Source organism: Echiichthys vipera, assembly GCF_963691815.1.
Source record: "Echiichthys vipera genome assembly, chromosome: 7".
NCBI classification, from domain to species: Eukaryota; Metazoa; Chordata; class Actinopteri; order Perciformes; family Trachinidae; genus Echiichthys; species Echiichthys vipera.
In genome coordinates, this window is record NC_139832.1 from 2,435,807 (window position 1) to 2,453,109 (window position 17,303).

General features: G+C 48.5%; 1 protein-coding gene across 5 annotated transcripts in view; it reads right to left on the reverse strand.

The window, feature by feature from the left end:
- cadps2 (Ca++-dependent secretion activator 2) overlaps positions 1-4,740 on the reverse strand; it is a 136,801-nt gene extending 132,061 nt beyond the window's left edge. For all 5 annotated transcript variants that reach the window (XM_083917255.1, XM_083917254.1, XM_083917252.1 and 2 more), the window contains exon 1: positions 4,409-4,740. In XM_083917255.1, coding sequence (XP_083773381.1) covers positions 4,409-4,711 — 303 coding nt within the window. In that variant the 5' untranslated portion in view covers positions 4,712-4,740. The remainder of the gene's footprint in view (positions 1-4,408) is intronic.
- Positions 4,741-17,303: the final 12,563 nt, after the last annotated feature.

Genomic DNA, 17,303 nt, shown 5'->3' on the forward strand with positions numbered 1-17,303 from the left:
ACAAGTACGCTATCAGATAAGTCTTTTATTAAACCTTAGGACAAACCGATATCCTGCCGTGCACGAACAAGAGAGGAGAGAAGTGACACAATGACAGTCATCGGTTACAGAAACTCACTAAAGAAGGATGGAGGGAGGAGGAAACTAACTACAGAAGGATGGAGGGAGGGGGAAACTAACTAAAGAAGGATGGAGGGAGGGGGAAACTAACTAAAGAAGGATGGAGGGAGGGGGAAACTAGCTAAAGAAGGATGGAGGAAAGAAAAGAAGGAGAGAGCAGCTCAGGAGCAGGTTGTCGGGGAACATTTGAGGCGCTGGCTGCGGCTGCGGCCCTGGAGCTGCAGCTCCTTCATTAAGGCGTCCTCTACCTGCCTCTTAGCGGCTAATGAGAGGCGACACACAGACGGAACCGCAACGGGAATCAATGGACCCCTCCGCAGCCGAGCAGGACCCCTGTTTAGGATCCATGAATAAAGCAATCGACCCAAACACCAGAGAATATGGGGCTTAACCACGCCGGAGGCTGCGTTCACAACAAACCCGTTTGGAAGAAGGCGCTCTGGTGTGAAACGAACATGAATATTAAGGATTCAGGGAAGTTTGAGACGGATTGTCGAGGAAACTCAGACACTTTAAAGGGTCTGAGTTTGGTTACAGCGAATATGCTCAAAATCCTAATTATCTTCAAAGCAATTCACAGGAAAACAGAGAGGGGGTACACACACACACACACACACACACACACACACACACACACACACACAAACACGCACACTAGAACTGTTTGTTTAGCTCATATCTCTGTGACAACACTGAGGGGGAGGGGCTAGTTTTTATTTTATTGGAGGTTAAAGTTTATGAATAATTAGGGGCGTGGCCTCTTGAGTGACAGCTAGCCTCTGGCCGTCACTTCTCCTCGGAGGCTAGTTGTCAGGATTAGCATCATTAGCATGCTAACCCCGTCATCTCGACCTGGGCTGTGGTCATTCGTGTGGTGGTGTTTCCATAGTGACAAGATGGACAAACAGGTGGTTTAGGAACACACCGCGTTAACGTTAGCTCTGTTATGCTAATTAAATAGCCGCACTTGCACCGTGACTTGCAATACAGCCTGCTATCTATGACACATGCACTGGATGCTAATCTGGAGCAGCGGGAGGATTCGGGCCGTGAGACCGTTTTCCATTAGAGACGCAGGAAAAAAATCTCAACATTGACCCCCACTCCAGTTTATATGGTAACGCGTTGTGTTAGCGGGCGGTGGAACTTATGTTGCTAATGCGGTTTACGTCAGGTATGCGTCAGCCAGATGGACGTATCCCCCCTCCCCCCAGCGTCACATACATGCCCTTTTTTGGTCAGAGGAAATGGGGCGGAGTCAAAGTCTGACAAGATGGAGACTCCTGTAGGCGAGGACGATTGGATCAAGCTGAGAGAACGGACCTCAACAGAGACGCTACGTCCGTTTTTATAGAGTTTAGAGTCGTTTGTTAGAGAAAGCATCCTCTGCATTCGTCTTCTCTGTCACTGCTGTTCGTCCTCAGAGACCAGACGATGTGAACACCTGGGCGCTCCCTCCCTCTGCAGCTGTGGATCATCATGTCTATTTTTATCTCCCTCCATCACTGACACACACAAGAGTCCACACCTCCTGAAGGGTCTTTGCTTTTATGGCCATTTTAATGGAGAGAAGGTCGAAACCTGACCCGTCTCTACTGTCATCTGCTTTTGTGAAAATGTCCAATTTTAGATCTTTGTGGACTTGAACTTGTGACTTTCACATCAATCAGGAACCTTATCGAACACACCGCGCTCTTGAACGCAGCTCGACGACGCGCCTCTCTAAAGCGCAGTGAGGGCTAACGTCTAACAGCGTACGTGTGATGTTCCAGAGAGGAGAACAGAAGTTCAATCACACAGGTTCGATCCCCAGACTGAAGGACTCCTGTTCCTGCTGCAGTCTCGATGATGATCATGAAACATCCTCAGTTCATTACTGACATTTAGGGCGCACTCCCACTGTGCCTCTGCCCCGTGCCCCATGCTTTAGGGTCCTTGTCCCCCCCTCCAGGCCCGTTTGTACTCACACTACCTGGGCCTCGGAGAATGCTTCTTGCTGCCTATACGTCATCACGCCGTAACACGTCACACGTCACACGCATTGATGACGTCATCGCGATGCGTGGCTTTGTTTCCAGATCTTTCCGTAGACCTCGGAGTCTTTGTGCGTCTTGTCGAGACACACACAACATACACACGGTCTCAAAACACACACAGAGTCTCGACACACACACACAGTCTCGACACACACAACATACACACGGTCTCGACACACACACACACACACACAAACACACACACACACACAGTCTCGACACACACACACACACACACACACACACACAGTCTCGACACACAGTCTTATCATACACAGTCTCGACACACACAACATACACACAGTCTCGACACACACACACACAAACACAGTCTCGACACACACACACACAGTCTCGACACACACACACACACACACACACACACAGTCTCGACACACACAACATACACACAGTCTCGACACACACACACAGTCTCGTCACACAGTCTCGACGCGCACACACACACACACACACACACACACACACACACAGTCTCGACACACACACACACACAGTCTCATCACACACAGTCTTCGCGCACACACACACAGTCTCATCACACACAACACACACACAATGAGAACATTCACAGGCTTAACACACACACAGTCTCGAGACATACACGCACACACACAGTCCCCACACACACACACACAGTCTCATCCCACACAGTCTCGACACACACACACACACACACACACACACACACACACACACACACACACACACACACACACACACACACACACACACACACACACACACACACACACACACACACACACACACACACACACACACACACACACACACACACAGTTGATAATCCATTTTTTTCCGCATACTGTGAACTTCAGATTTGACCTTTAAGGTTTTTCAGCAGACAGGCGCTGACGGAGGTCCCTGCAGGTCAGGACGCTCTGAGGGACCCGACACACATCCAGGCTGAGCGCCGTCAAAGGTCAACGGCTCCCCTGGAGAATTAACGTTCACTACAGCGATCAACACACAAGATAAAGAACACTTGATGTCCCGCCTCCACTAACTCATCCTTGTAGTTTCAGGTTTAAATCTGTAGTTTCAAAACCTTTAGAGCTTTAGAGGGAGACGTGAAAAGACTCAAAGTTTCCTTAAAAAAACAAACATCTGCTCCGATCATGTGCTCCCACAGAGACTTGAACCTGCGGCTGGTTACCTGGCAACGAGACGCACACACCGTGAAGGAATCTTTCAGCCTGTTTGAACCCGTCCTCTCCAGAAAATCACACCATTAAAACAAGGATTAGAGGAGATTGACTGACAGTTAGCGTTAGCCGTTTCGTTAGCCGTTACAGCTAAGAGTTAGCTTACCGATCAAGGAGAAACGTAGCCATTTCAGCCTGCGTTTTAATGCCGTTTAGCTCCTTTCTCTCCGTCGATCGAGTGAATGCTTGGCCTATTTTTATGGAAAAGCAATACTTGCATTCTGTACCCCTCAAAACGCCCCGTGGGTGTATTATTATTTATATATTTTAAAATATAGCTTTTAATAAAGATGCTACATATTCAACCTTTAACTCAGCATAGTGTCAAAGGGTTAAAAGATCCCTCTGGACATGATGATAAGAACTGGGGGTCAAAGCAATGAGATGGGTCAGCTGCAGGGGACGTCTCCCTGCCACCGCTCCGCCACCAGGAGGCGTTCCAGGGTTAAAGAGAGCGAAACTCCAATGAGCGGCGGTCCCCGGCTGATGACACTGCAGCTGACCCAAGGCGCTGTAGGAGGCGTGTCGGGCATATTTGCCCAGCAGAAACAACACCTCATCTGTGCAATCAATCAGTCTCACGCCACAGTCTCAGCCACACGCCGCCGTCTTCATCTTCACTCTGAGTGCATGTCAACACATTTAAATACACAGAAACGGACGATGCTCACTGTGGAGGTTCATCTGCCGTCTAATTACTAAGTTACTGGTGCTACTGGTCATGATGTTCTGCAGAGTCTGCTGCTAATGAGGCTGTTTGCCCGAAGAGGAACCGTCGAAAGTCACCGCATTTATGAGGTGAAATGTCTTTCTAATCACAGAAATGCAAGAAATGTTAGTTGTGGTACGGAGGCAGCAGTGGTCTGAAGGTCAGAGGAAAAAGGTAAAAGTCATGATCCTGTGTTTCCCAGCGGCCTCTACTGGACATCCGAGGAACTGCAGTCTTTGCTTCATCGTCTACAAAAGCATTAAATAATAAACATACAGTGTGTAAATGCTGCTGCTCACCTGACAGGCGTTGTACAGCAGCTGGTGCTCGAACTTGCGGATGCCGAGGATCTGCTGGAACATCTCGTACAGCTGCTCCTTGCTGAGGATGAGCTCTGACACGGCGCTCAGGTGCGCCCGCTGTGGCTGGCGCCGCATGTCCTCGTCCCCCCTGTAGATGGCGTCGTACTTGGCGATCCAGGAGCTCAGCACGGTCTCTTTGCTCAGGCCGTCGATCTCCGGGAGGCTGCGGACGCGCCGCTCGATGTTCTTCTTGAAGACGTCGCGGAAGTCGTTGGCCGAGCAGCCGCCGCTCTGGACCATCCGGGACACGCGCTCGCTCTTCAGGAAGCCCTGCGGAGGAGAGAGGTGCACAGCGGTGAGCACTTACGGCCAGACGACTCCGACCGGAGCCTCTTTATTTACTCGCCCCGGAACAAACTTGAACCTTTTTCACATCGTTTTGACAAATTAAAATATGCGCCGACACATTTCAGGTAGAAAACCTTGAAGCTCATCTCACAACGAACCCTTTACTCCAGCCGATGTTTCCACTTGTCAAAGAAGGTAAAAGCACAGGAAACATGATTAACATTAATCGTGGCAGCACTGAATTAACTTAATGTAAAAGGCACCATCATTACCATAATAGTTACCTGCTTTGACAAGTCAAAACATTTGCAGTGGAGAGGTTTGTGTTGGCAGATGGAGGAGACAACCATGGCTGCTGGGAGGCGTATGACACACACACACTGCAGTGTCTGAGCGTCTGCGGAGCCTTCAGACGGATGAGTGTGGACGTCCCAGTTTGTATTTATTAATGATTCTTCAGGAGGTAGCACGCCGGTTGTCCTGTGTTGTCACTGAGTTATTTACACATCCAAATGGTAAATGGACTTGTACTTACAAAGCCTTTCTAGTCTTCTGACGACTCAAAACGCTTTCACAGAGTTTGTCACATTCACAATACAGATTCATAAAACGATGCTTGGTGTCACATAGCTATTTATTCTGAAAGATGTGGCTATATTCAAAAGGTCAGATGAGATGAGATGAACATACAGAGCCTATAGAAAGTCATGATACCCTTTTGAAATAGTTACTTTTTTTGTTTTACAGCCTGAAATGATAATACATTAAGAACAAATTGATGTTTTTCCACTGTGATTTACACATTTTGTCTTACAACATTCAAGTGTAAGCTTGCATTGCTGAAGCTGCAGAGGTGAGCTGTGGCCTCAAGGTCTTAGGTGCCACAAGGGGCGGTAACCCTTGAACACCGCGGTGGACACCGGTGGTCAGGGAAGCTGTCCCCCTAAAGAAGAAGGCCTTCAGGATCTGTTCTCCCAGAAGACTCCGGAGGCAGTTGCAAGGTACCGACGGGCCAGAAGGGCTGCAGCCTCTGCTGTGTCAGAGGCTAAGCAGCAGGTGTGGGAGGAGTTGTGAGAAGTCATGTAGAAGGACTTTTGCGATTTCTGAGAACCGGAGCAGCGGGGGTGGTGTTGCAGTTGCACCGTTGTTACGAAAAGAGAGCTGAGGAAGAAAAGGCTCTTGATCTAGCGGTCAATCTCGGTTCCTACCCTCACCTGTGGTCATGAAAGCTGGGTCAGGACCCAAAGAAACAGGTCTAGGTCCAAGAGGCCGAAATGTGTTTCCTCAGGAGGGGGGCTGGAGTCTCCCTTAGAGAGAGGGGGAGAAGTTCAGCATCCGTGAGGAACTCGGAGTAGAGCCGCTGCTCCTTTGCGTTGAAAGGAGCCAGTTGAGGTGGTTCAGGATCATCTGGTAAGGATGAACCCTGGGCGCCTCCCTAGGGAGGTGTTCCAGGCACGTCCAGCTGGGAGGAGGCCTCGGGGAAGACCCAGGACCAGGTGGAGAGATTAGATCTCCACACTGGCCTGGGAACGCCTCAGGATCCCCCAGTTAGAGCTGGTTAATGTGGCCCGGGAAAGGGAAGTTGGGGTCCCCTGCTGGAGCTGCTGCCCCCGAGACCTGACCCCGGATAAGAGGCTGAAGCCTTCTTAGCACATTTGCAGAGTCATATTGGTGCAAATGTGCATAATCCATATAGAAGAGGTCTATTCTCCCTGATTTAAAATGCACTAATGTTCGGCAGCATCCGTAATTTTCCCCTAATAACACCAGTATCAAACTCCCACATCAGCCCTATTCCAAACTTAACTAACACACGCACGTAGTAACCACTTTGGCCTCCAGTTCCTAAATTAAGATTCAAAGACACTCACAAAGAGAAATTTCAGTTGAAACTCTTCAGTCTGATTTTTCAATCAAGTGAAATCACCGAAACAACCGGAGGTCACTCAGGAGCGCCCCGTCCTCCTCCACACAGCCTTCCACCGGCTCTACTGTTCTATTTCGCTTTTGTCACATTGGTGTTCCTGTGGCAGGAGAAGCGGCGTGCACGGTGTCTGACGGGAGAATAAGTGGCTCGGAGTGAAGCAGCCGCAGCTCAGTGTGACATTAAACAGTCTCTCAGCCGGCTCCTTCACCTCCTCCCGTTAGTTGCTGTGAGACTGTGAACGGCACATCAGTGAGGAAAAGATCCATGTGATGGAGGCCGAGAGCTCAGAGAGCAGCAGCAGCAGCAGCAGCAGCAGCAGCAGCAGCAGCAGCAGCAGCTGAGGACACCGACATCAAACCAGACTGAAACATTAAGGACAACATTTCAAATATTCAGTTTCTTTCCTCTGCTGATGTGCACGCAGACGTGTTCCTTAAATCCAACCTTCAAATTTTATCCACAATCTATTTACGGTAGTGTGCATCATTGACGATGTCAGAGCAGGTTTTACTTCTTCAGATGGAGACACTCAGACATTCATCTCATCTCATCTTCAGCCTCTTATCCGGGGTCGGGTCGCGGGGGCAGCAGCAGGGGACCCCTTTCCCGGGCCACATTAACCAGCTCTAACTGGGGGATCCTGAGGCGTTCCCAGGCCAGAGTGGAGATATAATCTCTCCACCTAGTCCTGGGTCTTCCCCGAGGCCTCCTCCAAGCTGGACGTGCCTAGAACACCTCCCTAGGGAGGCGCCCAGGGAGGGAAATGAATGGAGCGGCCATTGCAAAGCGTTTTTAGAGCGCATCATGTGTAGGGGCCTTAGGGAACTGATAACGTAGCTGCTAGCTTAGTAACAAACTCCTTATATGGTCACGTTAGTGATGTTATGAGACTTTTAGCTCATCTTCATTGTGTGCATCTTTACAGTTATCTTACGGACTGCCCTACAGAAAGATTTTTAAAGACTCCAGATCTTTTTTGAACAAATGTTCGTGTTGTTACCGAGCATTGAGCATTGTTATACATGGTAAATGGACTTGTACCTATATTGCGCCTTTCTAGTCTTCTGACTACTCAAGGCGCTTTCACACTTGTCACATTCACCCATTCACACAGACATTCACACTGATGGTAGCGGACATCTGCATACTATCTAATCTAATCTAATCATTCACCACACCCATGCGCAGCACGGGGAGCAATTCAGGGTTCAGTGTCTTGCCCAAGGACACTTCGACATGCTGACCGGGGGAGCTAGGGATTTAACCGCTGATCTCTCAAATGGAGGACGACCCACTCTTCCACTGAGCGGCAGCCGCCCACAGCATTGAGGTCGTCTCCTCTCCAAAACAAATGGACAAGGTGATTAAAAAACCCTAAGACAATCAATAAAGATTCCCCCATGAGCAAGCACTTTGTGAAGAAGTCCCCTTTAACAGGTAAAAAACCCTCCACAGGGGGGCTCTGTCTCGGTGAGGTCAGAGGCCATCTACCTCGACCGCATCGAGGAGGGCGATCTCCTCATATTACATCTATAAAACCGATTGTTTCTCTCGCAGTGCGACAAGAGCAAGAGAGCGCCAATAATCTTACTGACAAAGACGTTTGTGTGCTTCAAAATTCCCTGAATTCCCTGTCCTTGGATCTGTAAAACTGCACCAACGTTAGAAACCAGTAGACTCCTCTGAGCGATGCAGGGACACGACATAAAAGAGAAACAACCTGTCCAGACCTTCACGCAATCATTGCAGATGTAAGAGGCCCCCGTGGGATAAAAGCACAGGTTTCAGCGCGCGTGCTTGAGTCGGGATGAGATTTTGTGTGATTATAAATAATGGAGACGTTCTCCAGGGGCAGACAGTCGGCATCTGCAGACATAAACAGCTCCGTCACAGATTAGTTATGCATACATGATTAGATTAAAGTAGCGCAGTAATCTTTATGAAAAGGAGAATTCAACCCAAACAAACCTTGTACTTTATCTTTATTGTGCTCAAAATGATGCAGCAATCACCTAATACAAGATAAGAGGCCGTTTTATCTTTTTATTATAAACAACAATCAACGTTTCCTCAGGAGAAACTAAAAGCTACAGTGAAGAGTGTGTGTGTGTGTGTGTGTGTGTGTGTGTGTGTGTGTGTGTGTGTGTGTGTGTGTGTGTGTGTGTGTGTGTGTGTGTGTGTGTGTGTGTGTGTGTATGATCTACTTTCTTCCTCATAAAGCCATAAAGCTCCATTGTTGTCCATAAACCATTAAAAACCCATCAGTGAGACACACTGTTGCGTTGGCTGATGGCTGAGTTTATCATAAAAAACACTCAAGCTGAAGACGCTGGAGGAAAAACGTGTGGCGAGGTAAACGGGAAGCCAGTGGTGTGTTCACTGCACCTCAAGGTAAGGTTGGTTCAGTGCTCAAGGAATAGTCGGCGTGGGGAGATTTTTATACATAAAGTGTTTATTTTTTTGTCACAATATGATTAAAGGTTACTATGGTTTATAATGCACATATAGAATTAATAGGTGGTGTGGTGGTTAGCACTGTCCCCTCACAGCGAGAAGGTTGCTGGTTTGAATCCCGGCTGGGGTCCTTCTGTGTGGAGTTTGCATGTTGTCCCCGTGTCTGCGTGGGTTTTCTCCGGGTTCTCCGGTTTCCTCCCACAGTCCAAAGACGTGCAGGTGTTCGGTTCATTGATGACTCTAAATCACCCGTAGGTGTGAATGGTTGTCTGTCTCTGTTCGTCTCTATGTGTCCTGTGATAGACTGGCGTCCTGTCCAGGGTGGACCCCGCCTCACGCCCGATGTCAGCTGGGATCGGCTCTAGCCCCCCGCGACCCCGACAGGGACAAGAGGCTGAAGATGAATGAATGAATAATTACTTAGCATGCTTTCACATGATTAGTAATCCAACACAGATGACACAAGTCAACCTCAGGAGAGGCAGGTAAACAACAGTATTGGGATAAGAAATCTGATACTGAAGGAATGTGAGAGTACAGAAATGCGCGGCTGATTAGGGAAATTGTGCGCTGAAGAGGCGGGGCTCGTCACTGCACCACCACTGAACCAATAAGAAGTGTGCATGTGAGTGTGCATGTGAGTGTGCGAGTGTGTGCGAGTGCGTTTGAGCGCCTAAGATTAAAATCAGGGATGTTCCAACAAGTTTTTTGAAACAATCACTGTTTGGCGACAAGCCATGTGAGGTTCTGGGTTCTTTTGTCGGAGGTGTTGCAGAGACCAAGCAAATCTGCTAAGTTCGAAATCTGGAGTAAGAGACCCCTTGGCCAAGCAGAAAAGTTTTTGCTGTTGTTATAATAAACTCTTTAAACTTTAAGAAGTAGTCTGGGTTTCCTCGAGTAAAGAACACCACAGGCGCCACTATCGGACTCATCATGGTGGAAAAATACAAGGACTTGCGTGTGAGTTGACCACGTGTCGCCCAGATTCTTGAGCACTCTGTCTCGTTGCGACTTCATGACATTTCGGTGGCCCACGTCTGCAAAATGTACACAGTAGAAACCCTGGACTTTACTGATAAGGAAAGAGCAGTAAATGAAAACTGAAGGGGAGTAAGTGAAGACACGCTGGAGGCTGCAGAAATCGTGTCCCCGGACACGCGACGGTCTTCTATCAACATCAGCCTGACGAGAAGCTCTGTGGAGGATTTCTGATCTTGCTCGATTGGATTTACTGCTCCGGACAACTTCAGATCAGATTCAGATTATCGTTTGTTGCAAAGTCAGACCGAAAGAACGAGGTCGTGGGTACAAGCGTCTGAAATGTGTTTCCTCAGGAGGGGGGGCTGGAGTCTCCCTTAGAGAGAGGGGGAGAAGTTCAGCATCCGTGAGGAACTCGGAGTAGAGCCGCTGCTCCTTTGCGTTGAAAGGAGCCAGTTGAGGTGGTTCAGGATCATCTGGTAAGGATGAACCCTGGGCGCCTCCCTAGGGAGGTGTTCCAGGCACGTCCAGCTGGGAGGAGGCCTCGGGGAAGACCCAGGACCAGGTGGAGAGATTAGATCTCCACACTGGCCTGGGAACGCCTCAGGATCCCCCAGTTAGAGCTGGTTAATGTGGCCCGGGAAAGGGAAGTTTGGGGTCCCCTGCTGGAGCTGCTGCCCCCGAGACCCGACCTCGGATAAGAGGCTGAAGATGAGATGAGATGCAAAGTCAGAGTTGTGCACCTGCACCAAGAGAAACCTCTCAACAAATGACTTTTTGAAGAGATGATATGAAAACGCTCCAGATGTGACCGTCGGCTCCCTGCTGAGGACTGCGTGCACGACACGACCGATGGCAGTTGATGCCATGGAAACAAGAAGCACACGACCGTCGTTTAAGTATCAACCAGCGTGTTTTCTGTCACATCTCTGCTTTGGAAATACCCCTCAATATTTGCACTCCACAGATCAGATGGTGATAACTGATGATGACGGAGGAGACGTTTCGGTCCTGGCAGTTAAACTTCTGAAAACAAAGAAATCGCTCTGGAGGAAAGGAAACATGCATATTCACAGATTGCAGATTTTCCAGTGAGGAAGAATATTAATGAGGAGCCAATTGGACCAAAAAGGCACAAATTATTATTCCAAGCAGAGCATTTTTCATCAAAACATGCCAGGGAAGGAGGGGGAGGGTGGAAGCTGCTCAGTCTCTGCTGTAATTTTACTTTGTTGAGCTGCTCTGTGACATTAATGCACGTCGGTCCATCCACCTCTGCCTGAGGTTCATCCACCTCTTCCTGAGGTTTGAAGACAGAGGGGGTGACCAATCTCAGCATACGAAGGAGCGGGCCTTGATAAATGCGGCGGCTGAATTCGATCGTCTTTAACATGTTACGCCCTTAAATATTCCTATATATTCGAGGCCTCGCCCACTGAGGTCAAACACGGAGAGGAAGAACGCTGGTTAGAAAATAAACTTTTCCGACACAGAGATCTGCATCCTGACATCCGAGCAGCAGAGTATTTTGTATCAAAACATGCCAGGGAAGGAGGGGGAGGGGGGAGCTGCTCACTCTCTGCTGTAATTTCGCTTTGTTGTGCTGTTCTGTGACATTAATGCACGTCGGTCCATCCACCTCTGCCTGAGGTTTCGGCCATTTCTCCAAGTTCAAAGGTTTTTCTTTCTCTGACGGTCTGAAGACAGAGGGGGTGACCAATCTCAGCGTACGAATGAGCGGGCCTTGATAAATGTGGCGGCTGAATTCGATCGTCATTAACATGTTACGCCCTTAAATATTCCTGGTTAGGAGGCCTCGCCCACTGAGGTCAAACACGGAGAGGAGAAACGCAGGTTAGAAAATAAACTTTTCTGACACACAGATCGGCTCCTGACGTCCGAGATGGAGCAACATAAAGATGTGCTTTTTGTCTAAAGAGTGGAATAAAAGGGGCCAATCATAAAAACGCTGTATGGAAAAGAATAACGGAGGCAGTCAACCCGAAGCAGTGCTCCACTGTGACCCGTGTGCGTGTGTGCGCACTGCTGAACCTGCGCTCCTGCTCTGTAGCGGGGTGTGCCAGGGGGGTTATTAGGTTAGACCTTTGTAACCTAGAAGACCCAAACCAAGATGTTAATCATCTGATACCTTGTTTGATTTAATGCAATTTATTGAGGGTAGCCACTTAACAAGGAGATGACTTTGGCTCTGCAGTGCGCCTTGCTGCAGCCGCACGCCAACACATTCATTCATCTTCAACCGGTTGTCCCTGTCGGCGACGACCCACTCCCCCACTGAGCCACAGTCATCCAATCAATACGGATTCTGACGCAAAATAATTAAATTAATGCAAATTAATGAAACTGGTCCAACCGTAAGAACAGCTCGATGCAGCTGTATTTAATGTAAACGTGTTTACTGTCATCTGCGTGAACTGAACTCTGAGCTAGCTCTTACGTAAGGCGAACTTGAACAACACTGGTGGTCGTCACGTGTAAATATAACTTTAAAAGCACTCAGTGGGGTGAAAGGCTAAAGACCGTCTTGTGACTGACAACCGACAACTATAAAACAACACCACGTGACGAGCCACAGTGTGTCCTGAGGGTCGTCGTGGCTGCCTCCCGAGGGCGATAGACCTGCGGAGCGTGAACCAACAACAGATGGAGAGGAACCGCCGCGGAGCTACGAGAGTAACGACGCGGAACGGGAATGGTTTGAAGCCGAAGAGTCTCAACGAGGAGATAAAAGGGGGGGGGGGGGGGGGGGGACACAGAACTAATGTTTTTGTGTTGAAGAAATCAGCAGCGGCACATAAATCAGCGGGAGGGTGACGCTGAGACACAGCTCTTTATGGTGATGAATGGAAACGGGCAAACGTAGAGTGGATGAAGTGGGAGGTGACAGATGCGGCTGCCACCAGGGGAGCCTCCTGACAGCAGCTCATCTGCCTCTCTGCATCGCTCGGCACAAACTGCAGAGAACAAAAAGACAGTCGGCTGAAGGAGGAGGAGGCAGCAAGACCGAAAACGTAACGTGTGGAACGATGACAGATGTCGAGGATCAAGCGTCGACCGTGTGACGATGCTGCGAGCTCACCGAGAGTCGTCCTCTGTTCACAAAGATTCGCTGACACACTGAAATTAAGGATCAGAGACTCTATGAACACCACAAACCAGGGTTCCTCCGCATTTTCCAGATTCCAGACTCAAATTTCCAGACTTCTCAGAGGATTTTCAGTCAATATTAAACATCTGAACACCAACTGTGAGATGCTTATTATGTAAATAAATGGTTTTAAAATCCAACTTTTAACGCAGATGTTAAATGGACGGACTATGTCTGCCATTATAAGTCATTAAAGACATTTTTCACTTCTTATCCTAGCTCATATAAGTGGATGAACTCAAAGCACAGCATTTTATTCAAGCTAAATGATAAAAGAGTGAAATTAATAAGTGAACCTGTAACTCTACAGACAGGAACAGTAGAGAAGGATCATTAAATGAATAAGGGCGCCCTCCCACTGTGCCTCTGCACCGTGCCCCGTGCTTTAGGGTCCTTGTCCCCCCCTCCAGGCCCGTTTGTACTCACTCTACCTGGGCCTCGGAGAATGCTTCTTGCTGCCTATACGTCATCACACCGTAACACGTCGCACGCATTGATGACGTCATGGCGATGCGTGGCTTTGTTTCCAGATCTTTCCGTAGACCTCGGAGTTTTTGTGCGTCTTGTCGACTGTTTTTGAATCTTTTCATCGACCAAATCTGCAGTAAACACTCCACCTCCGCATCACACCGACGTGAACCTTTCACCGCCATTGTTTGAAATGTCCGCGCATGGTCCCTCCTTCTTTTTTCTACGTCCCAACAGGCGCACAGGAAATGACCTCAGAACCGCCGTAGGCCTCGTGCTCGTACACGTGCGCACGTTCGTGCTCGTACACGTGCAAACGTGCTTTACTAAAGCCCACCTCTCTCAGACAGGCTGTGGACGGCCAGCTGGCCGCAGTTATGCGTGGAGCGGTTGCACTCACACTGGTCACTGGTCTAGGCTTTACCCGTAAAACCTGTTTTGGCGCGGTGCGGAAGGACAGTGTGAGTGCGCCCTGAGTGAACCCGCAACTCTACAGACAGGAACAGTAGAGACGGAAAATTAAATGAATAAGTGTGAACCTGAAAGCATGAGAGGAAACTGCAGTGTGGAGAATGAGCGAGGCTGATGGAGACCGACAGCATCTACACACACACTCAAGGCGTGATTTGCTGCCAAAGGTGCATCTGGTCGTTAATACCTGCGCAAACAAAACATTTGTTGGACCATTCATTCATTATTCAAGCGTTATTATTGAAGTGAACTGCTGATCAGGGTTAAAAAAAAAAAAGTCAAAGAAAAATATATAAAACCCTCCTTTTAATGAGACACTGTATGAAAGGGAAGCCAGAATAATAACTTCATCCGTCGAAGTGCAAAATAAAGCAAACGCATCTCTAACCCCTGTTCACATGGAGCTGTACGTTGTGTCAAAGGTAAATAAAAACTGAATACAATGATTATTTCAACCTTTTCAACCTGTATTCAATGAATACTCTGCAAAGACAAGATATTAATGTTCAAACTGACCTCTGCAGCAGCATGAGAAGAGTCCCTACACACACAACAAAGCACCAATGGGCTCCTTCCACTGTAATGGACTTTACTATGAGAGGAGCTGGTACAGGGGCCAGTAGGTAAGTCTTTAAAACACTCTTTAATAAACTCTGGCTTCACTAACTACGCTGTTACTGCTTTGTTGTGTGTGTAGGGACTCTTCTCATGCTGCTGCAGAGGTTTGCTGTTATTTTCAGCAGCATTAGTGGTTAAAAAAGACCTTTGAATGCCTTCAACGTGCTGCCCCGAGCTAATCACTGTTAGCCACGTCCGGCTGTTAGCCACTCTCTGTTAATAGTTGTTACATGAAAAAAAAAGGTCTCCATGGCTTATTTGATGTGTGTAACTGCTTAAAAAGACCATGGGATGATTTTTGCGCCGTAATTTCACTTAAAGACGTAATGAACTAGAAAACCAATTAAATTTAAATCCGCAGATCCGTCGTTAAAGTTCAACCTGGACCTGCAGAATCCTGTGTGTGAGAGAGTGTCCCTCCACCTCTTGTTGCTGCTTTGTTGTGTGTGTAGGGACTCTTCTCATGCTGCTGCAGAGGTTTGCTGTTATTTTCAGCAGCATTAGTGGTTAAAAAAGACCTTTGAATGCCTTCACCGTGCTGCCCAGAGCTAATCAGTGTTAGCCACGCGACTGTTAGCAACTCCCCAATATTTCTCCGTTAATAGTTTACACACGAAAAACTGTCTCGATGGTTTACTTGATGTGTTTAAGTGTCGATGAAGACCATGGGATGATTTTACACAGTTTTAATCTGTGTATTTTACCTGAATGCACCACGGAGTCCCGCGATTTAGCATCTTTTTTGTTTCGGTAACTGATGAAAAAGGCAAAGAGTCAATCAGGAGGATTTCACTGCTCTGTCAGTGGTAGATGAAAAGATTCAAAAACAGTCGACAAGACGCACAAAAACTCCGAGGTCTACGGAAAGATCTGGAAACAAAGCCACGCATCGCCATGACGTCATCAATGCGTGTGACGTGTTACGGCGTGATGACGTATAGGCAGCAAGAAGCATTCTCCGAGGCCCAGGTAGTGTGAGTACAAACGGGCCTGGAGGGGGGGACAAGGACCCTAAAGAACGGGGCACGGGACGGAGGCACAGTGGGAGGGCGCCCTGAGAGACGTTCCCAACAGACAGTTTGGGTATATTCCTCGATGTTGCCTCGTCGCTTCATCCGACACTATTTTCTACCCAGCATGCAAAGCATTTAAGTGGCACATACAGCTACAAACAACAATCAGCGCTTTTCATTAATATAATCACGACCTCTCGACTAAAGTGAAACATGACGGCGTCTTCATTGTGACCCTTTCACACGTCCGCCTGTCTCGGCCATCAGCAGATGTGCGTTGATAATGATTTAATGGTTGTGGACGGCGTGAAAATGGACTAATGGAGGAGCCGGTGGCTCATTAAGCAGCGCGGATTATTCTCCCTGTCAGTGTGATTACGGTTTTCACTTTGTCTCATTGTTTTCTTGTTATCGGAGGTGAAACGGGCGAGAGACGGGCGCCGCTCTGAGGTTTCATCACCGCGGAAATGATCCTGTGGACTGTAGATGTGTTCACTTATGAATGAATATATGCACGACACTGTGTCCTGTAATCATAATACACGCACGCACACACACACACACACACACACACACACACACACACACACACACACACACACACACACACACACACACACACACACACTTTAAAAACCATCAGTGTGTCAGTCTGAAAATTGTATTCCAGGTTTTCCAGACGCATGGGAACCATGATTACTTGTTGGTACGGAGCACCTGTGTGTGTGTGTGTGTGTGTGTGTGTGTGTGTGTGTGTGTGTGTGTGTGTGTAAAGGTCACTTCGAGCACACTCGAGCCTCCTGTCAGCCTGCCGGAGGTCCCGACCCCCCCGTACAGACGCCCTCTGAGCCTGGATCGATGACTCCCCCTTCCCTCCCCGATCCTCCACGCCACGCTGACGTCAGACCTTCCTGTTTTCAACTGAGAGACTACAGACTACACTCCCCTCAGCGCCACAAAAAAACCCTAAATATTTGTATTTGCGTGTAACTTAATCTGTCTTTTTGTCCTTCTGAGCTCAGGAGAACACGTTTTTCTTAATCTCCATTTCTTGTGCTGTGATTTCTCGTGCTGTTGTGTCGCTGATCTCTCGTGTTTTCATGTGAACGGTGACGGCAGAACACACTTTCCACTCATGGGACGATAAAGAGAATCATGAACCATGAATCATCTCATCTTCTCATCTTCAGCCTCTTATCCGGGGTCGGGTCTCGGGGGCAGCAGCTTTAGCAGGGGACCCCAAACTTCCCTTTCCCGGGCCACATTAACCAGCTCTAACTGGGGGATCCTGAGGCGTTCCCAGGCCAGTGTGGAGATCTAATCTCTCCACCTGGTCCTGGGTCTTCCCCGAGGCCTCCTCCCAGCTGGACGTGCCTGGAACACCTCCCTGGGGAGGCGCCCAGGGTTCATCCTTACCAGCTGATCCTGAACCACCTCAACTGGCTC